Source organism: Ananas comosus, linkage group 21 (assembly GCF_001540865.1).
Source record: "Ananas comosus cultivar F153 linkage group 21, ASM154086v1, whole genome shotgun sequence".
Taxonomy (NCBI): domain Eukaryota; kingdom Viridiplantae; phylum Streptophyta; class Magnoliopsida; order Poales; family Bromeliaceae; genus Ananas; species Ananas comosus.
This window is the reverse complement of record NC_033641.1, coordinates 1,757,662-1,783,588: the sequence shown is the minus strand read 5'-3', so window position 1 is coordinate 1,783,588 and position 25,927 is coordinate 1,757,662. Positions and strand designations below refer to the sequence as shown.

The 25,927-nt window shown below is 38.6% G+C and overlaps 3 protein-coding genes across 3 annotated transcripts; 2 read left to right on the top strand and 1 right to left on the bottom strand.

The window, feature by feature from the left end:
* LOC109726532 (40S ribosomal protein S5-like) lies at positions 2,327-5,983 on the top strand. Its single transcript, XM_020256161.1, has 4 exons — positions 2,327-2,542; positions 3,709-3,980; positions 4,655-4,858; positions 5,626-5,983. The coding sequence occupies exons 1-4, from the start codon at positions 2,342-2,344 to the stop codon at positions 5,678-5,680; spliced, it is 732 nt and encodes a 243-aa protein (XP_020111750.1). The 5' UTR covers positions 2,327-2,341; the 3' UTR covers positions 5,681-5,983.
* On the bottom strand, positions 7,426-10,473 carry LOC109726531 (pentatricopeptide repeat-containing protein At4g32430, mitochondrial-like). The gene has a single exon (XM_020256160.1). The coding sequence runs from the start codon at positions 10,398-10,400 to the stop codon at positions 8,172-8,174; it is 2,229 nt and encodes a 742-aa protein (XP_020111749.1). The 5' UTR covers positions 10,401-10,473; the 3' UTR covers positions 7,426-8,171.
* Positions 19,727-25,042, top strand: LOC109726841 (40S ribosomal protein S5). The gene is made up of 4 exons (XM_020256650.1): positions 19,727-19,884; positions 22,737-23,008; positions 23,669-23,872; positions 24,695-25,042. The coding sequence occupies exons 1-4, from the start codon at positions 19,828-19,830 to the stop codon at positions 24,747-24,749; spliced, it is 588 nt and encodes a 195-aa protein (XP_020112239.1). The 5' UTR covers positions 19,727-19,827; the 3' UTR covers positions 24,750-25,042.

The window sequence follows — 25,927 nt, the reverse complement described above, 5'->3', positions numbered from 1 at the left end:
AATCGCCGTGGCGCGCCCTGTGCTCTTACATGAAGAAGAAGAAGAAGAAGAAGAAGAGGGGAAAAAAAAAGTGCTCCAGCAGGAGGAAGAAGAAGAAGAAAAAGAAAAAGAACGAGAGAAAAAAAAAAAAAAAAGAACGCGCCCGACGGGTCCGCGGCGGAAAAAAAAAAAAGAACAAGAGAACGAAGAGAAGAGAGAAAGAGGAAAGAGAAAAAGTAATAAGGGTATTTTGGTCAGTTTGCTGAAAAAGCGGACCGAATCTGCAAAAACGAAAAAAGTGGTCCGATTTTGCAAAAGCCCAAAATTAGTGGATTTTTTATGCAAAAAGGCCTAAATTTTATAAAGTTTAAATTTTAAATTTGATATTTTATATCTTTCAAATTTAAATTTGGTCTTAAATTTAAATTTTGATATTTAAAATTAAAATTTTGAAAATTAAAAATTAAAAATTTAATTTCAAAATATAAAATTTAAAAGTTAAAATTTTTAATTTAAAATTCTAAGTTTATAATTTAAATTCAATTATAGAGGTAATATTATTATTTTCTATTTATAACTACCAACTATTCCAGCTTATACTCATATTTTCATTTAAACACAATTTTTCTAGTTCCAGCTTATACTCACATTTTTATTCAAACAAAAAAATACGTTTGTTCCTACAAAAATCCATACTTGTACCTATTCCCAGTATAATTAGTTCTTGCTTATACCCAAACCAAACGAAGCCTTAAGATTAACCCTATCCCACCTATGCAAGCACCACGGTACGAACACGGTGAATAATTCAACGTGTTTGAATATGGTAAATAGTTCATTGTGTCCTTCCTGAATCGTAAATCTCAAATATTACGTAATATCGTGATAGAAAAATAATGAAATACGGTGAACCACATACCGTGTCCAAATACGGTATATGGTTTATCGTGTTCAACTTACCATTCGCTGTTATCCACTCTCGCGTGATAGGGATAGGATCAATCTTGTAAATATAAATTTTGTAGGACTATTTGGAGAATTTTTTTTTGTGGGTGCTACGTAATATCGTGATAGAAAAATAATGAAATACGGTGAACCACATACCGTGTCCAAATACGGTATATGGTTTATCGTGTTCAACTTACCATTCGCTGTTATCCACTCTCGCGTGATAGGGATAGGATCAATCTTGTAAATATAAATTTTGTAGGACTATTTGGAGAATTTTTTTTTTTGTGGGTGCTAAATGTAAAAAAGGGTAAACTTCAAATACCACCCCTGTGGTTTCGCACTTTCTCACTTTAGTACCCTATGGTTTGAAATGTATCAAGTTAGTGTCATGTGGTTTTATTTTTATCTTTTCGTCAGCTTTTTAATATTTCGGGCATGTTTGGTTGTCCGTAAGTAATCGAAGTGAAAAAAAATCACTTTTCCAAAAGTGACTTTTATAAAAGTCACTTTTGAGTTCAAGTATTTGGTTTCAAAAAAGTGAAAGAAAAAAATACAGTTTTTATGACTTCTATTGTTTAGTTTTATATAAGAAAATAAAAGAATAAAATGATTTTTTTAAATGCGTAGTTTTTTTTTTCTTTTTTTTTTTGTAGATGGTATGGAATACGGCACGTCTCTTTCTTTGTTTTTGTTTTTTTAAATGTGTTGGTTTTTTTTTGTTAAGATACGGTGATTGTTTTTTTATTTTTTATTTTTTTATTTTTTGTATATGGTAAGGAAGAAGGTTTTTGGATGTGGTTTGCAAGTCACGTGGAGTGGGTAGCCCACTTTCAGCTACTTCAGAATTTTTTTTGCCGAAGTAATTAAAAAAAGTGAATTTTAGTTATAATTCACTTTATGGATTTACTTTTCAAAAGTCACTTATATATTTACTTTTATAATCCAAACAATCGAAATAATCCCACTTCGTCAAAATACCACTTTTATTGTTTCACTTACGGGGCAACTAAACATGCCCTTCATTAAATTATTTATAAAAAACTTCAGATACCCCACCTAGATTTATCAAAATTTCACTTTAGTACCCTTTAGTTTTAACTTTTAACTTTGTTGTTACTAATTTAACGAAAAAAATTAGTAGAATTGATAATAAAAAAATAAAAAGAAACTACAGGAACACTAAATTGATACACTTTAAATTATATGATACTAAAATCAGAAAGAGTGAAAGTACGGGGTGATATTTGAAGTTTTTCCGTAAAATGCCGGTTTTATTTCAATTGATTCGGTTCGCCACTTCGGTCCGAACTGAATAACGCTCACTCGTAAACACAGACGCCAAAAAAAAAAAAAAAAAAAAAAAAAAAAAAAAAAAAAAAAAAAAAAAAAAAAAAAAAAGCTAACACATACGATGCCCATATATAAGTCGAGCAAACTAGGGTTTTGGGCTCATCTTCGCTCGCTTTCGCCTTCGCCGCCGCCTCCTCCTCCTCCTCCTCCCTCCCTCCTCTCGCGAGCTCATCATCTCGCTCTCGCGGCGGCGGCGGCAATGGCAATGGTGACCGAGCAGGAGGTGAAGCTCTTCAATCGCTGGACCTTCGACGAAGTCAACGTACGATTCGATCTCTCCTCCCAACCCTAACTCTCCTCTCTCTTTTCCGATCTCTCTAGATTCTAGGGTTCCGGGTCTCTATATTGTGGGTACGATCTTTGGGATCCGTGTAGTTTGGTCTAGGTTTTTTCTAGATTTGTTGAGATTAACTTGATTTTGGAGCGTTCTGCTTCATTATTTGGGTTTTGCTTGTGTTTTTGATAGATTCACTATATTAGGAGATGTGCCATTAGATTGTTGATGTTAGGGTTTAGGCGATTTGTAGGGTTTATTTGGGACCTTATCTTATGTAAAAGGATGAAGTATGAATGGTAGATCATTTCATTGGCTGTTAAAGAACAAATTAGAAAATAATGAATTATCCCTATATATTCTTTTTAGGTAAAAATGTATAAAATTTGCTTGAACTATAGACCATTTTGATTCGACTTCCCGAACTTTTAAAAATTTGATTGTAGTACCCAACCTTTTAATTTATTTGATTTAAGTAATTTGATAGCTCTTCGGATATAAAATTTAAGTTAATTGCTTACTTTAATTAATTTATATTTACCTGAATTTCTAAAATAGGTAAACTAAACTCGTGAAGATAAATGCAAGTTCAAAATTTGAAGTTAAATGGTCATTAACTGGCTCGAATCAAATAAATTAAAAGGTTTGGTAGTAAAATCAAAATTCTTAAAGGTCAGGTTGTCAGATCGAAAGGGGTGATAGTTGAGGCAAGTTTTATACATTTTACCTTCTTTTTGTTTTCTTTTTTTTTTTATTTGCTTTATCCTTGATATATTGACTCCTTTTTATGCAAGGAAAGCCAATTTGCTAGGTTGTTAGAGCCTTAAGAGGACTTCGATGTAAGAAGATTTGTTAATTGAGTATTTGGTTATGTTAATGAATGTTAAATTGATGATTAAATGAATGGTGTATGGTGGTTAACTTTTTTGAGCTTCTCAGAATCATTTATGAGCTATCTGTTTGTTTGGCTTTCTTTTCTAATTTCCATTAACATTGTTTCTCTTCTCTTGTAGATTCTGATGCTGCAAGTATTAGAATCTATTTAGATTTTCTGTGGTTTATTTTTTTTGTTTTAATAGCTCTCTACCATCCTATTTGTACTTGGAACTTGCTTTGACATTGTTTTACGCATTAAATATATAATATATTTGCAGGTGACCGACATTTCGCTTGCTGATTACATTGCTGTGACTTCGACCAAGCATGCTACCTATCTTCCTCACACAGCCGGAAGATATTCGGTGAAGAGGTTCCGCAAGGCCCAATGCCCTATCATCGAGAGGCTGACCAATTCTCTGATGATGCACGGCCGCAATAATGGGAAGAAACTAATGGCTGTTCGCATCGTCAAACATGCCATGGAGATCATTCATCTGTTGACTGACGCGAACCCTATCCAAATAATTGTGGATGCGATCATTAACAGGTGAATTATTTGACTATATCCAGAATAGCAAACCAATTTGAAACATGCACTTTGTAAACGTTTGGTTCAGATTTGATTGAAACCCAGAGACGGAATTTGAATGAAAAATATTTTATTAGTGATGTTGCGGAATATTGCAGTTTGCTCTGGAGAGCAGCATTTTTAGGGTTGAAATTATTGCTATTGGAACTTTCAAGTACTCCATGTCTATCTTTTTCAATATCAAAATGAAAGCATTAAAAATATTGAGTCATTGGCCTCAACGTTGTAGTCCAAAACTTCTTTCTTATATTTTACTGAGCTTTTCAAATGCCTCAGACTTAGCACTGATCAAATAAACATGACCACATATTCCCTATACTATTGAAGAATGAAGGCCGTAGATTTGGTAATTTTCGGTCTTCTTTTTTAATAACAATAACAGTTTTATTTGTCATCTCTTGAAGCTCATTCATGTATCATGTAGGTCATGTTACTAGGTAACTACTATGTTATGCAAGCTTATTGAGTTATTTGTTTTCAGTAAGTTTTCTCTTGCCAATTTGTACGCTAGACACTGTTCAGTATGCTGTTTCTACTGCTTATTGTATTTTACTCCATCTGTAGCAATCTGAATGCCAGACATTGTGCAGTATACTGTTTCTACTGCTTATTGTATTTTACTCCATCTGTAGTGGGCCGAGGGAAGATGCCACTCGTATTGGATCTGCCGGTGTTGTTAGACGGCAGGCCGTTGATATTTCTCCCCTCCGACGGGTCAACCAGGCTATATACCTTCTGACGACAGGTGCCAGAGAGAGTGCTTTCAGAAACATCAAGACCATTGCAGAGTGCCTTGCTGATGAGCTAATCAATGCAGCCAAGGGCTCTTCAAATAGGTATATGTGCTCTTCACTTTCCCCTCTTGTGGTTTCTATTTTTGTTCCCTTTTGTTTCAATAGCTCTTTACTTTGTTAGTTTTTATACTATTTTGAGCTAAATATGAATGGCGGCGCCTTTCTAAATAAGAATGCCTTTATGGAGGAAAATATGGAGCTCTTTATTCTCCAGTCTAATGTTCTAATTCCTAGTGATGTGGATTAATAGCTTTACTTTGTATTTTTCAATTTTTGTTTTTACATAAAACGATATGCCCATGTAACAAATTGTTTCGCAGAAATGGTGCCTTGACCGCCTCTGATAGTACTGAGTACATTTGTTTACTGACCTGGGTCCCTTGTGATTATTATTTACCTAGCTGCTAGTTTTGATTTGTTGATATAATTGAGCAAAGAAGCGTGAAATGCAGACTATTAGCTACTTCTAGTCCCTTGGGTATCACTCTTATATGATGCACAACAGTAAATCTAAGTTGGTCTTTTCATGGATTCATGTTATTACTTTGACCTCTTGATACCTTTATTTACCTCTTTTTTTAATCTACTACGTACGATCTTACGCTTGAAACATTTTAGTCGCGTCATAAAAACACTGAGTTCACCCTATACATTTCGCCTTCATTACAACCAATAATTTTGTTAAATGTGATTTGATGTGATATAGTCATCTCATGCTGCTTGGCTTTTTCTATTCTTCCTGCCGACTTAGGTATTTGCTGACATGGAAATCATTCACTGTTTATTCTTTTTTTTTTTTTAATTTCCAGCTATGCTATTAAGAAGAAGGATGAGATTGAGCGTGTTGCGAAGGCGAATCGTTGAACACTGCTCATTCACAAGACAAGTTTTGTAGTGGACAATTTCGGAAGTATTTTCCTAGTTAGTATTTATAATTCAGTTTGGTTATGGATCACATACTATTTTCTTAAAATTGAGCAAATTATGCTGCACAATTCGGAGAAGATTGCTTTTCATCGATTCTGCTTTAAACTCTATACTATCTTAAAATTTGCTGGTGTTTTTGCTGAAGTACAAATGAGCACTTCGAGTAAGTTGGTATTAGGCCATTTTAGGAACTTATTTATAGAACTACGGTTGTGATATCCAAGTGATGGTTATGACTTTTCTGAGAAGCTTTCTTAGTTTTATGATAAACAAGTGGTCGTAGTATACTTGTTCTTCTTAATTATAAGAAACAATCACTCACAGTTAAAATGAGGGCCCAGATTTTCAAGTCCAATCTGAGTAGATGAATGGATTTAGCCTTGTTATCGGCCGCTTAGTGTTTTTGTCTTTTTTTTTTTCAAATGTTTTCCATGTGATTCCTAAACTCAGAACAAACTGCTTGATTCAGTTTAAACCATGAACTTGTTTTTGATTGGTTTATTTTATGTAATGTTCCCTACCATCTTCATAGCTTCTGTCGTACCAAACAGTGTTGCTTGATAAAGTGTCGTCTCAATAGTGCTATTCTGGAATTGCTATATTGATGTCTGCTTATTTCTGTGTCGGAGTCAGAAGTATTAAATTGGAACTTAGTTTTGCTTTTGGGTTTGAATCGTATTTTTGCTTCTGGATGTAGCTGGACTAGTAGATCTTTTTGACAAATGTTTGAGGCGGCTGCGGCTGCTGCTGCTGCTGAAGCAAAAGCTGCACTAAATTCACTAGATGAACTTGTTCTCTGAAATACAGTGGAGAACGAATGCATGAGATTGCAAAGTCAAAAAAAAAAAAGGGAGAAAAGGGGGTGCGCTTCGACTTCTTGTAAGAACGCTGAGGTGCACTTGCACAGATCCTTCACTAGAAACGTGCCGAGTAGGGGCTGATTAGTGTGAAATATTCGTAAGATAAGGTGAACTTTAAGAACAGATGAAGTCGATGGAAGCACCGAATATGTGCTCTGAATCTGATTGTTCACAAATATTCAGTACATACGGTAGACACAGTGCATTCATAAAATAATATATTGTACCGACGATATGTAGTGCAGTTAATTAAGGGCTTGATGGTTGAAACCAGATGTGTCCCAAGTTTGAAATCCAGTTGCTTAATATTTCCTATAAATTGTGATGTAAAGAGCATTCAATTGAAACATTACGAAGTGCTAAAGTGGATTTTCCCATTGCATGCTACTCTTCTTTTGTGCCGCGCAACCTCTAATTTCCACTGTCTAGACAAATTAGATAGCTGTAGCAGTTTTTTTTTTTTTTTCGTTTTCTGCTATTTTCTCTTTAGGCTTAAAGTTTGGGAGCTATTTGTTTGCTTGCATTATGAGTTGCGCTGCAGGTGCGACTGCATGCAAATCTAGAAATTTTATTTGGTTTGTTGTTGTTTTATCTGTGCAGTTAGTTCTATTTGGGCTGCAGCTGGGTCCAAACTTCAGACTATATCCAAATCAAATGTAGAATGTGGAGAAAGTAATTTTGAACAAGGGGTGAACTTATTTAGCCTCTCACATCTTAAATCAGACAAAAAAAAAAAATCTTAGTATTTTACGAAAAATATCACCATACCGCGTATAAGATAACAAAGTATACAAAGTATGCAAATGCAGCTTTTAACTATGATTAATCAAACATAAAGATTCTTCTTGCATCACTTTAAATTTCTTACAACTACATAGATCAGATGCAAGTATATCTGCTGAATCTCCAGCTGCATACATCTTCAATTACACTGCATTATAACATTTATAATGATATCAAAACAAACAACCCTTAGGTTTAAGAATTGGATTAGAAAAGGAAGAAGAAACTAGCGAAAAGTGCAACAATGGTTCTACATTTTATTGCGACGAAGGGTTCACTCAAAATTGCAAATGCTACATGTTTCATATATATATATATATATATATATATAGAAGCAAAAGAAGACCACCTTCCCAGGAGAAAATTGGCACTGAATAAATATCAAAGCAACCATTATTGCTGGTGGATTCCACTTCTGCTTTGATGATCTTCCAGCACTTCCATTAGTCGGTCATAGATACTTCAATTGAAACTGAAACTCATTCGTGTGACAATCTTCTGGTGCAAAGTGTATGATTGAAACAATAATCTGAGAATAAACTACTCCATTATGTATAGAAAATAATTTTGATGCTGCAACTGATCAGTACATAATTTTACTGTCAATAAATTGCTGCTGTATGATATACTAACTACATTTCTAACCTTTGACAGGTTACTCAACCTTTGTAAGTCCCTGTGTTGGAGTTCTCATGGTTAGATGGTGATGCTATAGTACTCGAAAAATGATCATGATTATGATCATGATCATAAGATTGTTAAAAAGTCCAAAGAATCAACTTAACTCATCGACCAAATAAGGAGTTCACTTGCATTTCCACATCACTTTCCAAAAGTTTCATCTCAAACCCTAAACTATCTGCAACTCTATAAATCTCTTCCGCCATCGGATGGGTCATGTCGTCCGACGAAAACTTATACAGTTGCAGTGAATCGCTGGTACCGCCGGCATCCACCCAGCTGAACCCTACTTCCTTCTTCACTCCCCTTTCTCGCATTCCCTTTCGTATCTTCGCCACATTCTCCCATTCCCCCTTCTCGGCGTAAATATTCGACATCAGGACGTAGGCCCCCGATTCTGACGGCTCCGTGCCCATCAAAAGCTCTGCGACCCTTCGCGCTATCTCAACATTGCCATGAACTCTACAAGCCCCTAACAAGCTTTGCAATGCCGAGACCTTCGGTCCTTCCGGCATTTGCTTTATGAGTTCCTCCGCTTCGAGTAATCTCCCTGCTCTCCCCAACATGTCCACCATGCAAGCATAATGCTCGGGCCAAGGCTCGACTTTTCGCTTGATTATCATCGAGTCAAAGATCTTTCGCCCCATGTCTACCATCCCTTTGCAGCCGCAAGCCGTAAGAACAGCGAGGACTACAACTTCGTCGGGATTTATGCCGGAGGTGATCATTTCCTCAAAGAGATTCATCACTTCATTGTAGTTTCCATGCTTCGCATGTGCCGAAATTATTGCCGTCCATCCGATAAGGCTTCTATTGATTGTCTCGTCAAATGCCTTTTGAGACTCGTCGATGCTGCCGCGTTTCGCGTACATGTCGATTAGGGCACCGGAGACGTACTCGTCGGTGGTCAGCCCTAGCTTTATTACATAGCAATGGCACATCCGACCGTAAGTTAAGGACACGGTCTGGGCGACGGTGATCGCACTGAGAATGCTTCCGAATGTATACTGATTCGGTTTCAAGTGAAGGATCAAAGAAGAGAAAGTATCCAAAGCCTCTTCACATTGCTCGTTCTGCGCATAGCCCGAAATCAAAGCGTTCCACGTGACAACCTCCCTATCGAGCATTCCATCGAATACTTTTCTCGAATCCTCCGTACACTTCAACGTTGCGTACATTGTGATAAGGCTATTCGAAACATTCACTTCTGCGGAAATGCCGGTCTTAAAAGCGATCCCGTGAATCATTTGGCCTTCTTTTAGCGCCCAGTCGGTTGACACCGCAAAGATCAACGCAACAAAAGTGACATCGTTAGGCCGAACCCCGTTTAGCCTCATGTTGGTAAACAACGAAATGGCGTTCTCCGAATCCATAGAAATCATAGTAGTCCACGAGATCACATCCCTTTCAACCATGTTCTCGAAAACTCTTCGAGCGCGATCTGTAGCACCACACTTGTAGTACATAGACATAAGAACGTTGGACACCGAAACATTGGCCTCGAGCCCCAATTGAGCAGCAAGGCAGTGAATTTGGGATCCAAAACCGATCAAACCCTCGAGCCCACAAGCAGGGATTACGCTCGCAACCGATATCCGATCGGGCCTCAATTCGCTTTCTCTCACCAACCGACGGAAAACCCTAATCGCCTCGAACCCAGAGTCCCCTTCTTGGTTGTATCCGCATATCAACGCATTCCACGAGACCAAATCCCTCATCAGCATTTCGTCGAACACCCTACGCGCATCATCTAATAAGCCGCCTCTCGAATAAGCCGTGATCATGGCGTTCCCGACGAACGTATCAGCTCCGAATCCGGATCTTAGTGCAAGGGAATGGAGCTGGAGCCCGAACACGGTGTCGCGGATATCGGCGGCGAAGGTGAGGGCGGTGATGAAGGTGACGGCGTCGAATCGGACCCCGGCGCGGGCCATCCGCCGCGCGAATCTTAAAGCGTCGGCGCCATTGGTGAACCCGGAGAGGGCGGTGTTCCACGAGGCGACGTCGCGGCGCGGGGCGGCGGCGAGGAGGGCGAGGGCGAGGGGGAGGGATCCGGATTTGGCGTAGGCGTTGATGAGGGCGTTGGAGACGAGGGTGGAGGAGGACGCGAGCCCGGAGGCGACGAGGAGGGCGTGGAGCCGCCTCGGCGAGTCGGCAGCGGCGGAGGCGGCGGAGACCTGGCGAGCGGCGGCGACGGCGGCGGCGGAGGGGTCGCCGGAGCGGAGGAGGAGGAGGGCGAAGGTTCGCTGGGGAGTTTCGTCGAACGGGTGGTGGGCGGTGGAGAAGGGCTTCGATTTTGAATGAGGGATTCGAAATGGTCGCAACGGTCGCATCGAATATTATTATTATTATTTTTTATTTTTGAAGAAGCGCATTTTGGGTTTCCATAAATAGGTGTAGAATGGCCTGGGAAGAAGATTTCAAATATAAAATTCAAATATTTTTAAATTTTTTAAAAAGAAATTTAAGAATTTTATTTATTTATTTTTTTGACCAGTTTGTGATCTGATGCGGCATTGCCCGGTCTAGATTGATCGTACTCTAGAAACCGTTGTATAGAAAAACATTCATCACGTTAGTACAGCACGACACGCTTTTTTTTTTTTTTTTTTGAGAGAAAGGTAGCACGATATCTGCTTCATTCATTAGGTAAATGAACTTAGCTACATAGAGGGAGGCAGCTAGGGCCTCATGTAGGCGACTAAACGAAGGAGAAAGAAATAAAAGAAAAACTAAAAGAATAACAAAAAAAGAACAACAAAGAACAATAACCAACGTCACCCTACTCTGCAAAAATCAGTCCACTCCTTCACTAGAGCTCTAATATGATGAGCAGCAGAAATAACATTCATGGGCAGGTTTCGAAAAATAAAATTATTTCTTTCGTACCAAATCGTCCACCAGATAGCCGCCACAAGAATTTGAGACTTCAACGTGTCCATCTTTGACCGCCTCCTCATCAACTCTTCCCAAACGAACTTGATATCCTCACATGATGGGTAGACGGAGGGCGCCTCTAGGAGGGAAAGAAAAAGGAACTTGCTGACTACACACTCCACCAATAAGTGGTCAACTATTTCCAGTTCATTGCCACACATGACACACTCATTGAGACCTGCCCAACCCCCTTTAAATAGGTTATCCACAGTAGGGAGTCTCTTTTTTAATACTAGCGAGAGAAAAATTTTGACTTTCATCGAAATTTTCAGTCGCCAAAGAGCCGGCGTCACAACATCTTTGACTCCTCCAGACCTGATGAATGAATACATTGACTTGACTGAATATTTACCACCTGAATTCCATCTCCATTGTATGACATCAGGTTGATTTACAACCCTTATGTTAGATAGGGTGTTCTTCAACTCCAAAACATGCCTTTTACTATACAAAGTGTTTCGCCTCGCTCCTCTTAGAATCTTTCTCCACCTCCATCCTGAGGCAGCGAAGCAATCACAGACCCTCACTTCTTTGCGATCCACATGGGAAAAGATGTCTTGGAAGTATGACTTTAGGGATGCGTCGCCACACCATCTGTCAGCCCAAAAATCAATGAGTAATCCATCCCCCAGCCCGTAGCTCAATCCACTTTTGAAAACTTCCTTCAAATTCACCACATTTTTCCACCATTGTGAGGCCGGTCTAAAGGACCGTCCTTCGGTCAGCGGTCGTCTTCTGTTATAGTATAAGCTCCTGATCAGCTTAGTCCAAGGTAAACCTCTTTCAGTGAGAAAACGCCACCACCATTTAAATAAAAGTGCATCATTCATTGTAGCCAAATCCTTCACACTTAAGCCTCCGTCCTTCCGACTCATACATACGTTTTTTCGAGCAACCCAATGGATTCCCCCAGTATAGTTTATCTGCCCTTTTCGAAAAAAGTCTCTTCGCAGTGCCTCCAAAAACTTTAAGACCCATTTTGGTGCTTTAAAAAGGGAGAAAAAGTGCGTCGGCAAATTAGAAAGAACATAATTGACCAAAATCAGCCTGCCGCCTCTAGAAAGAAGTTTACCCTGCCAACCGTCGATCCTCCTTTGGAAATTATTAATGACACTTACCCAGTCTTCTTTTCTAAGTTTTCTGTGAGTTAACGGTAGGCCTAAGTATCTAGTTGGCAAATTTCCAACTTTACACTGCAAAATGCCAGCGAGTCTAGCGTCTTTTCCGTTCTTTCCCCCCATGTAAAAAAGCTCTGACTTTGCTTTATTAATCTTTATCCCAGAAGCCCACTCAAAGAGATTCCACAAAAATTTAAGGTTGCACATATATCTCTTCCTCGCCTCACAAAAGAAAAAAGTATAATCTGCGTATTGTATTAAGGTTCCAGCGCTATCTTCTGTTGGTCCGATTCCCTTAAGAAGATTAGATTTCTCAGCCCTGTCAGTCATCCTGGCGAGATACTCGACCACAAGTAAGAAGAGATAAGGTGATAGCGGATGGCCTTGTCGTAAACCTCTTTTAGATTTGATCCAATTAGTTGCAACGCCATTGACTAAGACAGCCAACTTAGAGTTACAAATGCATTCACAAACCCAACCACACCATTTCTCATTAAAGCCCAGCAGCTCCAAAATCATTCTGAGAAAAGACCAATTGACTTTATCGTATGCCTTCTCGAAATCTACTTTTACCCCTACTCCCTCCACAACCTCTTTAAAGCCCCAAGCCATTAACTCATGTGTTGTTACAAATGCGTCAGCCAAGAGTCTCCTTTTTAAGAATGCCGATTGTGAAGTAGAGATATGGTCGTGCATCACACCTTCTAAACGGTTCGCTAAAACTTTGGATAATAATTTTTTGGATCCCGTTTAGTAAACTAATAGGTCTAAAGTCATTGACCCTCGCCGCTCCTTCTTTTTTGGGGATAAGACAGATGTAAGTGTAGTCGATAGCACGTGTGGAGAGCCGTCCCACATAAAACTCTTGAAAGATCAAAAGGATATCATTCTTGACAACATCCCAAAAGGTCTGGCAGAAACTCAAGGGGAAGCCATCCGGTCCTGGCGCTTTATCCCCTCCAAGTTGGAACACCGCCGTTTTGATCTCCTCTATATCGAAAGGGATGGTTAACAGATCAGGGTCGACGACCCGCCTTTTCTGAAATAGGCCGCTCCAGTCCCCTACAGAGTTTGGTACATGAGGTTCTGGTGTGTATAGTTCCTTGAATTTTCTCCAAAAATAGCGTCTCTTTTCTTCTTCGTTAATAAAACAGTTTCCCTCATTGACAATCGTCCCAATTTCATTTGAACATCTCCTGTTGTTGGCAATCGCATGAAAGAATTTCGTATTACCGTCTCCTTCTTGTAACCATTGTTGCTTGGCACGTTGTTTCCAAAGTCCTTCCTCGTCTTTGAGGATTATAATGAGACGGGCTTTGAGTGACTCTCTTCTCTCTTAAAGTTCCGACGTTAAAATGGTTTCCCCTTCTATTTCATCAATCTTCTGTATCTCAGACATAATTTCAGATTTAGATTTTAAGATATTGTAGAAATCAGATGCACACCACTTTTTAATCTGCTTTCGACAGTGTCTGAGTTTAGCATTAAAAGAGAGAAGCGCTGAATCGTTATTCTGTACTTCCTTCCACCACACAGGTATATTCTTGATGAAGTTTTCGTTACGTAACCAAACCTCTTCCAATCGGAATAATTTATGTTTGATTTTGCCTCCTATTGATAGAAGAATTGGACAGTGGTTGGAAGTAATTTTCGGAACTGCCTCTACCTCGGAGAGTGGGAATTACTGGTCCCATTCGGTTGAAATAAGGAATCGATCGAGTTTTGCCATGGTAGGGCGAGTTTGCATATTCGACCAAGTGAAAGCTTGGTTCTTCATTGGTAGGTCCAACATTTCGAGATATCGAATTAGATCATTGAACATATTCGATGCTTTCACACTCCAGGTTTTACCCCTGCGTTCCGATTGATTTCTTGTGAAATTGAAATCCCCACATAAGACCCAACAATATTTGCACTCATCTTTAAGTCGTGCCAATTCTGAACAGAACTCCTCCTTTCCTTCCCAGGTTAGAGGGCCGTAAACGTTAGTGACGTAAAAACTAGTTCCGCTTAGAACATGTGTGAGTCGGATGGTAATGGAATATTGCTTTAGAAACACTTCACTGCACGAAGAACATCCGAGAACTCCAACAGGTCAAGAGGCCGCCAGATGCTCCAAGTGCTTCAATCAACTGGTATTTGTCGTAAAAAGACCCGCAGAAGCTACGCAAAAATGAAAGAGAACATGAGCTAATTTTTGTTTCTTGTAAGCAAACAACCGCTTTCCTGAGTGTGGACACCACACATTTCACGGCACGTCTTTTACCGGGATCCCCAAGTCCTCTAACATTCCAACTACAGATGTTTAACATAACAAAACAACAAAACAGACAAAAGTCCCGACTCCAGATGTCGGATGGGGAACGAAGGCCTCTCAGATAGGGCCCAGAAGAAAGTCCTCAAACGCATGTGCATCAGAGTCGTTGAGAAGAACACCACACTTTTTACTCTTTTTCGCAATTTTCTTTCTCCCATAAGTGTGGAAGCCCTTCAGTCCACCTGTCCCAACTCCTTCCCTAAGCTCTATTTTTCTTGTTATGGCCTTTTGGGTTATAGATCCCGAGTGAACGTTAGCTAGTCGTGGGCTCAAACGCCTAGTAGTTCCGGGGGTGTGATCTGGTGGCAGCAAAATCACTTGGCCCATGCCTGTCAAGACGATCTTCCTGATGATGCAACGTTTCGGTCTCGGGCCAGCGGTTCATTAGCCCACGGTCAGATGATCGATTCAATAATTTCAAAGCAGATGTAGAAGAGTAAATCGTCGCCGTAAAAACCCCTGCAATAGCTTGAAAGTCAAGCCCAAACTGCTGGCCCCACCTAAGAGGTTCAGTTGGCACCAAAATGCTAAAACCCCGATACGACATCGGTACGTAGGCCCTCAGGTCGATCGGTCATAGATTTGGAGTTCTCATCGGCCCTCAGAAACCGGCCAAATCCCCCGACGATAGCAGCCACTCTAGGGATCGACCAACATTCGAAGGGCAGGTTGATTAAATTTATCCACGCCTTGAAGGGGAGCCTATGCGGAGTAGTATGTCGATATTGTCCCCACTCGAAACAATTCATCCAGAAGCCCTCCAAAGTAATAATCCGTCTTCTTAATTACCAGTCTCTCCGCCGAGGCCCACTCCGGCAGGAACACCGTGAAGTCGTGCTCCCTATGACGTGCCACCACAAAGTCAGTCGGGTAACCGCCAAAACGATCCGCAAGCGCATTGGCCACCGTCTGCTGCGGCGAGCGCCCGAGGTTTGCCGGGTGGACAATGTCTGCCAGTATTGCATTTTGTCGAAGCTCCCTGCGCGAGTAGTAGTCCTCCGTGAAAGGAACGACCACCCATAGAGATGGAACGCGTCCACGTGCATGGCGGGCTCTCAACATGTTGTTGCAGCGATCAGGAGATTTAACTTTGCACCGAAAGGCCTTATGTCCGGTGCGGAGACACCACCGGAAACACCTGAGTGGGTCTCGACAGTCGCTTACTTTATGGTCGGAACTCAGGCATCTGAAGCACTTGCCGGAAAAACTACGCCACTCTCCTCTCACAGCCCTTTTATTATGGTCCCCCTTGAAATAAACATGTTGTTGGTGAGTGTGGCTCGGGGGCTCAGCTGGGGTCAGGAGTGCATCTTTGTAGTCACTTCCCCACCAACGCGATCTGCCCCAGCCTCCCTACCATTCAAACCCTGAAGCCTAAATAGGAAACCCAAAAGCCTCTGATAACGTCTCTCCTCCTCAGGCTCCAGCACTAAATCTACACCCCTATTAATGAGCCAATCTTTCTCGGATGATGGCAACGTCTCCTCTCGCCCTCTCAAATCCTTCCCCTGCTGCAACGTGTAAGTCCCTTTAGGTAGCCACCTCCAACAGCCGTCTTCTTGATGCTAGGGGTGGTGTTGTTGAACCCTGGAGGTAAAGCTCTGTCCCTTCTCTTCTCCCTGTGCTCTGCCCGGTTCCTCTCCATTATGAAACTCTTGCATCTATGCTTTCTTTTCTTGTGACTTATAACTTATGTTAATGATACTTTCAAAAAGTGTTTGGTCGGGGTACAACAAAGTATATATATATATTTTTGAAGCAGAGTAGGTAAATAAGCGTGAGAAGGGGCTTCTCTTTAAACACCATTTTGATTAAGGGAGAGAAAATTGTGGTTTTTTTTTTTTTTTTTAGAATAAGCAAGTATAATTCTGAAACAGTTGCTTCAAGCATGTAGAACTTTGGAACAATTGCTCCACCATTCTCTTGGAACAAACTTATTCTCAAGTGAAAATATGCCTAATTAAACTTTAAACTCTAAATCTAATTTTAATTATTGTATTAATTCATAAGCTAATTAGTATATGAGCCATACTACTGGTACCTCCTAAAGTGGAGTGTACATCTCATACTAAAATTTTTGATTTATCCCTAAAAATTTTAATATCTGCCTAAAAGTTTTATCATTTACAAATATATACAGCTTCTCGACCAATATATATTTTTAATCATATTTTAAAACTCGAATCGAACAGCAACACAAAAATGTTGTTGGCTCCCGCGCTACTAGTTCAACTAGTGGATCAACCACTGACTAAACCATTACGCCATGAATATTTAATTATTATTTTTAATTTTATTATATATATATATATATATATATATATATATATATATATATATATATATATATATATATATATATATATATATATATATATATTCTCGTATCATACTTAATTATAAAATACTAAATTCTAAACCAATTTAAATAGATATAAATTTTCGAGCTCCGGCTAAGTTGATTCTAAGCAGTTGAATTTTAATATAATTTGATAAAAAATATCAAGCCAGTTAGATTCAAACCTGATCGGTTTGTTAGTTTGAAGGTTGAACTATCAGTTCGAACAGCTCAAAATGATCTTTAACTTATCTAGTTCTAAGAGTTGAACCAAACCTTCTTATAGATTGGATCGCGGTTGAACCAGTCGAATCGGCGGGTTAGACCCGCTTTTTAAATTATTGCCTTTAATACCTGTTTTCATTTCTAATATATCTTTATTCTAACTCTTACTCTATGCCATTCTGTGCAACCTCTAAATTTTAAACCTTTTAAAAATAATAATAATAATAATAATAAAAAGGGTTAATTTTATATCAGTCCCTACAAATATAGTGAATGACAAATATATTCCTACAAAATTTAACTTTCATATATTGTTCCTATAAAAGTTCTAATATTTTCAAGTTTGTCCCTCTTGTTTATTACCGTTAGAGAACTGTTTATATTTTCAATTTTGTCATCACAAATATGTCCCTCCGAAAGTCATAACAGTATAATATAAGAGGGGTAAAATATCAAAAACTAACCAGGATTAAGTATTTAATCTATGATTAACTAAAATTTTCTAACGGATTCTAATGACAGGAACATATTTGAAAACATCAAGACTTTTACAGGAACAACATATGAAAGTTAAGCTTTATAGCGGTATATTTGCTATTCACTATATTTGCAGGACCTCTATGACATTAACCCTAAAAAATAAAAAATAAGTAATCAACATCTAGAGATAAATGTAAATATTTTGAAAATTCAGAGTGAAATTTTTGATATTAAAACTTTACGGGGATGAATACATAATTTTAAAATTTTATAGGGATACAAATAAAATTATCTCTTAAATTTAAAATTCTATTCAATTTTAAATTATTCAGGAACTACTGGACTAAAAACCTAACCAAACTGAATAATTCGGGTGGTTCGGTTCGGTTTATTTGGTTTCAATAACATTTATTTTTTTAGTTTAAATCTTCTTATACTACTAAAAAGAATATATAATCATGATAAATTTATTCCAGATATCTTTAAATACAATAATGATTAATATCTCTAATTATTTGATTATTATTTAATATTAATGCAAGGTTTTTTTTTTAATTTAAGGCTAATATATATTAAGTTATCAATATTAATTCAATTTCTTTTGAATTTTAATATTTAAACAAATAGAACCAAACTGAATTTTACACACGTAATTTGAGATGAACCGTTACATTTCAATTGGTGAACCGAACTGACTCGTCCATTTTTTTTAAGGATAAACTTTAGGGATAATTGTCTATATACCCCTCGTACGTTTGAAAATATTCGATTTACCCCTACTTTCTTTTTTCTTTCTAAAATACCCCTCATATGTTCCACCGTTATTCTAAAATACCCCCATTGTTATCCCCTATTAAACTAACTCGGGTTAAATATGGGTTAAATGTATACCAAAGTTAAAACCTAATTAAAATACCTATTTTGCCCCTACCTTATTAAACTATTTTCTTAAATTATCTTTTCTTTCTCTCCCAACTTGGCCTCATTACCCTCAAGCCCGGCGCCGCCGCCTCCGGCATCCAATTCTGGCAGCCCCAGCCGCAGCTCCCTAGCAGACCCGTCGCCGCCATCTTCTACATGAGGAAGCCCGTCCCGATGTTCAACTCGCCAGGCATCCTTAGCGGCGCGGGGGTCGGGCTGGCGGGGTTGTCGTCATCGTCGTCGACCTACCAGGACTGCGGCAACCAGGTGAAGAAGGACTGCACCAACCGACGCTGCCGGACGTGCTGTAAGAGCCGCGGCTTCGACTGCTCAACCCATGTGAAGAGCATGTGGGTCCCCGCCGCCCGCCGCCGCGAGCGCTAGCAGCTCACCACCACCGCCAACCTCGGCGCCGGCTCCTCCGCCTCCACCTCCGCCCCCAAGAAGCCTTGCCTCATTCGCACAAAAAAAATGGCTCGCGAGTCGCCGCTCTCGTCGTCGTCCTCCTCCTCCTCCACCGCCTTAGCTGGCGCTGGGAGCAAGAGGGCCCGCCGCCGCGCGCCCTCTTGCTCCCGGCACGCGGACGGCCTCAGGTGTGATTTCACTAATTATTTTTATTAAATCAATGACAAAATTGAAACTAAAGAATACTAAAGTAAATATTCGATAAACCTAGATAGGGTATCTGAAGTATTTTAAACCACAGAACACTAAATTGATACACTTTAAACCACAGGGTACTAAAGCGAGAAAATGTGAAACCATAGTGGTGGTATTTAAAATTTTTCCTTTTTTTTTATAAAAAAAACTTCGAATATCTCCTCTGGGGTTTAACACTTTCTTATTTTAGTACACTGGTTAAAAGTGTATTATTTTAGTACCCTGTGGTTTTATTTTTCTCTTTTCATTATCCCCTATGTTTTAACTCTTTGTTAAAATATATACCCTGTGGTTTAAAGTGTATCATTTTAGTACTGTGATTTTTTCTTCTCTTTCTGTTAATCCTCTGTTAAAATATATAGAAAAAAAAATAGATACCTCCTGCGGTTTATCGAATATTTACTTTAATGTCTTATGGTTTACAAAATTTTTAGTTTAGTATCCTGTAGTTTTAACTTTTTTATTGATTTAACGAAAAAATTAACAGAGGGGATACTGAAAAGAAAAAAAGGAAACTACAAGGTACTAAAATGGTACAGTTTAAAGGATAAAGTACTAAAATGAGAAAACGCTGAATCACAGGGTGCTGTTTAAAGTTTTCCAAAAAAAAAACCGATGCTCGTGTATAAATAGAGCAAATTAGGGTTTAGGGCGCCGCCTCGCTCGCTTTCGCGTTCCCTCCTCCTCCTCATCCTCCGCATCCTCTCGCGAGCTCATCGTCTCTTTCGGCGACGGCGACGGCGACGGCGACGGCGACGGCGACAATGGCGACCGAGCAGGACGTGAAGCTCTTCAATCGCTGGGCCTTCGAGGACATCAACGTACGATTCCATCTCTTCTCCCCACCCCAACTCTCCTTTCGTTCTCTTTTGCGAGATCTCTAGATTCTAGGGGTTTGGGTTCTCTAATTTGTGGCTACGATCTTTGTGATCCGTGTAATTTGATCTGGATTCTGAGATGCTTCTAGATTGGTTGAGATTAGTTTGATTTTGGAGCGTCCTGCTAAATTATTAGGGTTTTGGTTGTGTTTTTGGTGGATTTGCTATATCGGGAGATGTAACATTGGATTGTTGATGTTAGGGTGTAGGTGGTTTTAATGGTAGATCTTTAGATTGGCTGTTAATGAGAATAGTAGAGAACATGAATGGACGATCTATTCTTTTAATTCGCTCTTTGTGATTTGCTTTGTGCAAGGAAAGCTAATGTTATGCCTTATAAGCCTCAAGATATTCTTACGTATTTCGAGGGAAAATGGAAAATTGAGTATTTCTTTATGCTAATGAATGTTGAAATTGATGATTAAACGCATGATGTGCGGTCGTTAACTTTTCTTAGCATCTCAGAATCACTTTTGTGAGGACTTGAATATTGCGACAAAACCTGAGCTTTGTCAACAATGTCTCTTTTGTTTTTGTAGATTCTGACGCCGCAAGTATTAGAAGCTCTTTAGATTTTTGGGTTAGATACTGGTGTAACCTTCTAAAGTTTAAAACTAACACGCACACACACGCGCGCTCCCATGCGCGCGCACGCACACACCCACACACATGCTGGCCCGCGTGTGCGTACGCGCACGCCCGTACACACGAACACACAGGCACGCAGACACAGCCATGCAGACCCGACCCAACACTCACACAGCTATGCTCTTAGGAGCACGAAGGCTATTTTCGATGATGGAATTTCTGAATCAACGATCGGCTTCGTTAGAGAGTTGATTTAGCATATTTGAAGTTTTTATAAAATAATTTTTGTGATTTTTTCGATATCATTTTCCTAGCGATTAAAATGATTCAAAATAAACATATCTCAAAAAATGGTCATATAGCACTAAAATTTTCGATTAGAGGTATTGATCTTGCTGTAGATGGTATAAAAAATTTTCTGTCAAACTTTCATCTAATTTGGATACTTTTTTACCGTTAAACTTGAAAACGGCAGACATCAACCATTAAAAATTATTGATTTTGAACCCTTTTGATCACTAGGTAACAACGTTTGAAAAGGCGCGCCTAGGCGCGAGGTGCGAGTCTCAGCGCATTAGGGAGTGAGGCGCGCGCCTCAGACGCGCCTCGTGATATTTACGCTTAATGTATCTAGAGTTTGGGTTTTCGGGTTTTCAGTTTCTTCAATATATTCTAAAATGTTAAGAAAATTTTTAAAATAATTTCTAATTGAACGGCTTCATTTCCTTTTCTCTTGGTCGTTCTCTCTTCCACCCTCCAATGGCAATAAGTAGCAGCGGTAAGAAGAAAGAAGCAGCAGCAAACACTTTTAAGCTGAAAGTTGAAATGTAATTTTTTTATTTTTAGGCCAAGAACATTTATGCATGCGATTTCTTTACTTTTTTTATGGTAATTTTGTTTTTGTATAACTATTTTAGAATTTTTTAATGTAAAATATGCATTTAAAATAGGCTTTTTAAGAGTTTTATTTTTATTAGATATGCGCCTCGCGCCTAGGCTCCATAAGGCCTTTGCGCCTTTTCAAACACTGCTAGGTAAACGGTATCAAAAAATTGCAAAATTTATTTTCTTGATACTTCAAATACGCTAGATCAAGTCTAACAGAGCTGATTGTCGATTCGGAAATTCCATCATTGAAAATGCCTTAGGAGGAAAATTTCATCATCGAAAATGGCTTAGAAGCACGGAGGAGCACAACAACCTCTTTCTCTCTCTCTCTCTCTCTATATATATATATAGATNGCGATGAGTCAGTTACGAGATATTTTCTGTTGTCCCACCGGAGAACACAGAAGCATATCCCTATATACTTTAACCTCAACTCCATTTTATCTAATAGCGTCAGATGGACGTCAATACCAAACTAAGCCTTAATCCAAGGGCCAAAAAGTTGAATGCACCAACTCCTTTATACTTTCGGAAGCATAATAGCTCTATTATATATATATATGAGAGAGAGTGTTGAGCTCCTATGCTTTTAAAACACAAGAGCATTAATGCTTGTGATTTTTTAATTATTGGATGGCCTCAAGATCCATGCAACACTATTAATATTGTGTCCCATTAAGTCTTTTTTATTAGTACTGCATGGATCTTGAGGCGATCTAATAGCTAAAAAATCATAAGTACAATAAGCTTCAATAGTTTTAAAATCATAGGAGCTCTACTCTCTCTCTCTCTCTCTCTCTATAGAGAGAGAGCCTGGTTATGATGCTATTAAAAGTACTAAACACTTGGTACTTGCAAGTTTTTCACCGCTAGATCTACTCCTTTGATCAATTCTACCTCTTAGATCATACTATTTTATCAACCATCTACCAAATTCTAGAGGACCACTATTATCCTAACTCTACAAATTTTCATCCAAAGACCGAAAACTCAGAAGCACCAACAACTTCGTGCTCTTAAAAACACAGAAGTTCAATTTTATATATATATATATATATATATATATATATCCCCCTAAATTTCAATTTTACTTATACATCCCTCCAAACTTCTAAGACCAGTTTTAGAAGGGTATGCAAGTTGACTTAAAATTTGGAGCGATATGTAAGTTATTTTTTAAACTTTAGAAAGGTATACCTGTATTTAACCCTAGATTTTTCTGTGGTTTTTTTTTTTTTTTTTTTAATAGCTCTCTACCATCCTATTTGCATGTGGAACTTGCTTTGACATTGTTTTATGCATTAAATATATATTTGCAGGTGACTGACATTTCGCTTGCTGATTACATTGCTGTGACTTCGACCAAGCATGCTACCTATCTTCCTCACACAGCTGGAAGATACTCGGTGAAGAGGTTCCGCAAGGCCCAGTGCCCTATTATCGAGAGGCTGACCAATTCTCTGATGATGCACGGCCGCAATAACGGGAAGAAACTAATGGCTGTTCGCATCGTCAAACATGCCATGGAGATCATTCATCTGTTGACTGACGCGAACCCAATCCAAATTATTGTGGATGCCATCATTAACAGGTGAATTATTTGACTATCCAGAATAGCAAACCAATTTGAAACATGCAATTTGTAAACATTTGGTTCAGATTTTGATTGAAACCCAGAAATGGAATTTGAGTGAAATATTTTATTAGTGATGTTGTGGAATATTGCAGTTTGCTCTGGAGAGCAGCTTTTTAGGGTTGAAGTTATTGCTATTGGAACTTTTAAGTACCCCATGTCTATCTTTTTCAATGTCAAAATGAAAGCATTAAAAATTTTGAGTCATTGGCCTCAACGTTGTAGTCCAAAACTTCTTTCTTATATTTTACTGAGCTTTTCAAATGCCTCAGACTTAGCACTGATCAAATAAACATAACCACATATTCCATATACTGTTGAAGAATGAAGGCCATAGATTTGGTAATTTCGGTCTGCTGTTTTAATAACAATAACAGTTTTATTTGTGATCGCTTGAAGTTCATGTCTCATGTAGGTCATGTTACTAGGGAACTACTATGTTATGCAAGCTTATTGATTTATTTATTTTCAATAAGCTTTCTCTTGCCAATTTGTATGCTAGACATTGTTCAGTGTACTGTTTCTACTGCTTATTGTATTTTACTCCATCTGATTGCTATGCTAGACATTGTTCAGTATACTGTTTCTACTGCTTATTGTATTTTACTTCATCTGTAGTGGGCCGAGGGAAGATGCTACTCGTATTGGGTCTGCTGGTGTTGTTAGACGGCAGGCCGTTGATATTTCTCCCCTCCGACGGGTCAACCAGGCTATATACCTTCTGACGACAGGTGCCAGAGAGAGTGCTTTTAGAAACATCAAGACCATCGCAGAGTGCCTTGCTGATGAGCTAATCAATGCAGCCAAGGGCTCTTCAAATAGGTATATGTGCTTTTCACTTTCCCCTCTTGTGGTTTCTATTTTTGCTCCCTTTTGTTTCAATAGCTCTTTAATTTGTTAGGTTTTATACTATTTTGAGCTAAATATGAATGGCGCCCTTCTAAATACCTATGCCTTTTTGGAGAAAATATGGACCTCTCTATTCTCCGGTCTAATGTTCTAATTCCTGGTGATGTGGGTTAATAGCTTTGTATTTTTCAATTTTTGTTTTTTTCATAAAACGATGTGCCCATGTAACAAATTGTTTCGCAGACATGGTGCCTTGAACCGCCTGCGGTAGTACTGAGTACATTCTTTTACTGACCTGGGTCCCTTGGTAGCTGCTAATTTTGATTTGTTGATGTAATTCAGCAATGCAGACAATTAGCTACTTCTAATCCCTTGGGCATCACTATATATGTTTGTTGTAGGTTTTTTTTAATAACTCATTACTTTGGTATTAAATAATTTGTAGCATTTTTTGAAATTTTACTATCAGTTGCTATGATGCAAAGCAGTAAATCTAAGTTGGATTGATGTTAATGTTATTACTTTGACCTCTTGATACTTTTATTTGCCTCCTTTTTATCTATTACTTACAATCTTACGCTCGAAACATTTTAATCGCATCATAAAGACGCTGTGAGTTCGGCCCATACATTTCGCCTTCATTACAACCCATAATTTTATTAAATGTGATTCGAGGCGATAAAGTCATCTAATGCTGCTTGGCTTTTCTATTCTTCCTGTCCTCTAATTACAAGTATTTGCTGACATGAAATCATTCACTGTTTGTTCCCTTTTTTTTCTCCCCCCTTTTTCCAGCTATGCTATTAAGAAGAAGGACGAGATTGAGCGTGTTGCGAAGGCGAATCGTTGAACACTGCTCATTCACAAGACAAGTTTTGGAGTGGACAATTTCGAAAGTATTTTCCTAGTTAGTATTTATAATTCAGTTTGGTTATGGATCGCATACTATTTTCTTAAAATTGAGCAAATTATGCTGCACAATTCAGAGAAGAGTGCTTTTCATGGATTCTGCTTTGAACTTTGTACTATCTTGAGATTTTGCTAGTGTTTTTGCTAAACTACAAAAAGAGTACTTCGAGTAATTTGGTATTAGTCCAATTTTAGGAACTTATTTATAGAACTACGATTGTGATTTTCAAGTGATGGTTACGACTTTTCCGAGAATCTTTCTCAGTTTTATGATAAACAAGTGATGGTAGTATACTTATTCTTCTTAATTATATTATAGGAAAAAAATCACTCGGTTAAAAAGAGGACCCAGATTTTTTTTTTTTCCAAGGCCAATCTGAGTAAATGAATGGATTTAGCCTTGTTATCGGCTGTTTATTGTTTCTTTTTGTTTTTTTAATGTTTTCCATTTGATTCTTAAAACTCAAGAACAAATTGCTTGATTCAGTTTAAACGATGAACTCGATTTTGATTGGCTTATTTTACATAAATGTTCGCAAGTGTACCAAACAGTGTTGTTTGATAAAGCGTCGTCTTAATAGTGCTATTCTGGAATCGCTATACTGATATCTGCTTATTTCTATGTTGGAGTTAGAAGTCGGAACTTTGTTTTGCTTTTGGGTTTGAACCGCATTTTCGCTTCTCAATGTAGCTGGACTAGTAGTAGATCTATTTGTCAAATCTTCGAGGGCTGCTGCGGCTGCTGCTTCTGAAGCAAAAGCGGGCGCTAATTTCCATTGTGTAGTCAAATCTTTGAGATATCTGTAGCAGTTTTTGTTTTCGTTTTCTAATTATGTTCTCTTAGGAGTCAAGTTTAGGAGCTATATTTCTGGTTGTGCTGCTTGCATTATGACTTGCGTCGCAATTGCGACTGCGTGCCAATCTGAAAGTTTTATTTCGTCTGTTGTTGTTGTTGTTGTTGTATCTGTGCACTACAATTTGGCCTGCAGTTTGGGGGCGGGGGGGGGGCAAACTTCAAATGTATATCCAAATCCAATGTAGGATGAAGCAGTTGGAGAGAATAAATTTTGAAGAAAGGGTAAACTTATTTGCCCACTCAAATCTTAAATCAGAGAAACA

What these genes read in the sequence shown, in the direction of transcription:
- LOC109726841 (XM_020256650.1), top strand. Translation starts at nt 19,828, where the DNA reads ATGGCGACCGAGCAGGACGTGAAGCTCTTCAATCGCTGGGCCTTCGAG. An exon ending in GGGCCTTCGAGGACATCAAC is followed by an intron (nt 19,885 to 22,736) that starts GTACGATTCCAT and finishes ATATATTTGCAG; the next exon opens with GTGACTGACATTTCGCTTGC. An exon ending in GCCAAGGGCTCTTCAAATAG is followed by an intron (nt 23,873 to 24,694) that starts GTATATGTGCTT and finishes CCCTTTTTCCAG; the next exon opens with CTATGCTATTAAGAAGAAGG.
- LOC109726531 (XM_020256160.1), bottom strand. Translation starts at nt 10,400, where the DNA reads ATGCGACCGTTGCGACCATTTCGAATCCCTCATTCAAAATCGAAGCCC.
- LOC109726532 (XM_020256161.1), top strand. Translation starts at nt 2,342, where the DNA reads ATGCCCATATATAAGTCGAGCAAACTAGGGTTTTGGGCTCATCTTCGC. An exon ending in GGACCTTCGACGAAGTCAAC is followed by an intron (nt 2,543 to 3,708) that starts GTACGATTCGAT and finishes ATATATTTGCAG; the next exon opens with GTGACCGACATTTCGCTTGC. An exon ending in GCCAAGGGCTCTTCAAATAG is followed by an intron (nt 4,859 to 5,625) that starts GTATATGTGCTC and finishes TTTAATTTCCAG; the next exon opens with CTATGCTATTAAGAAGAAGG.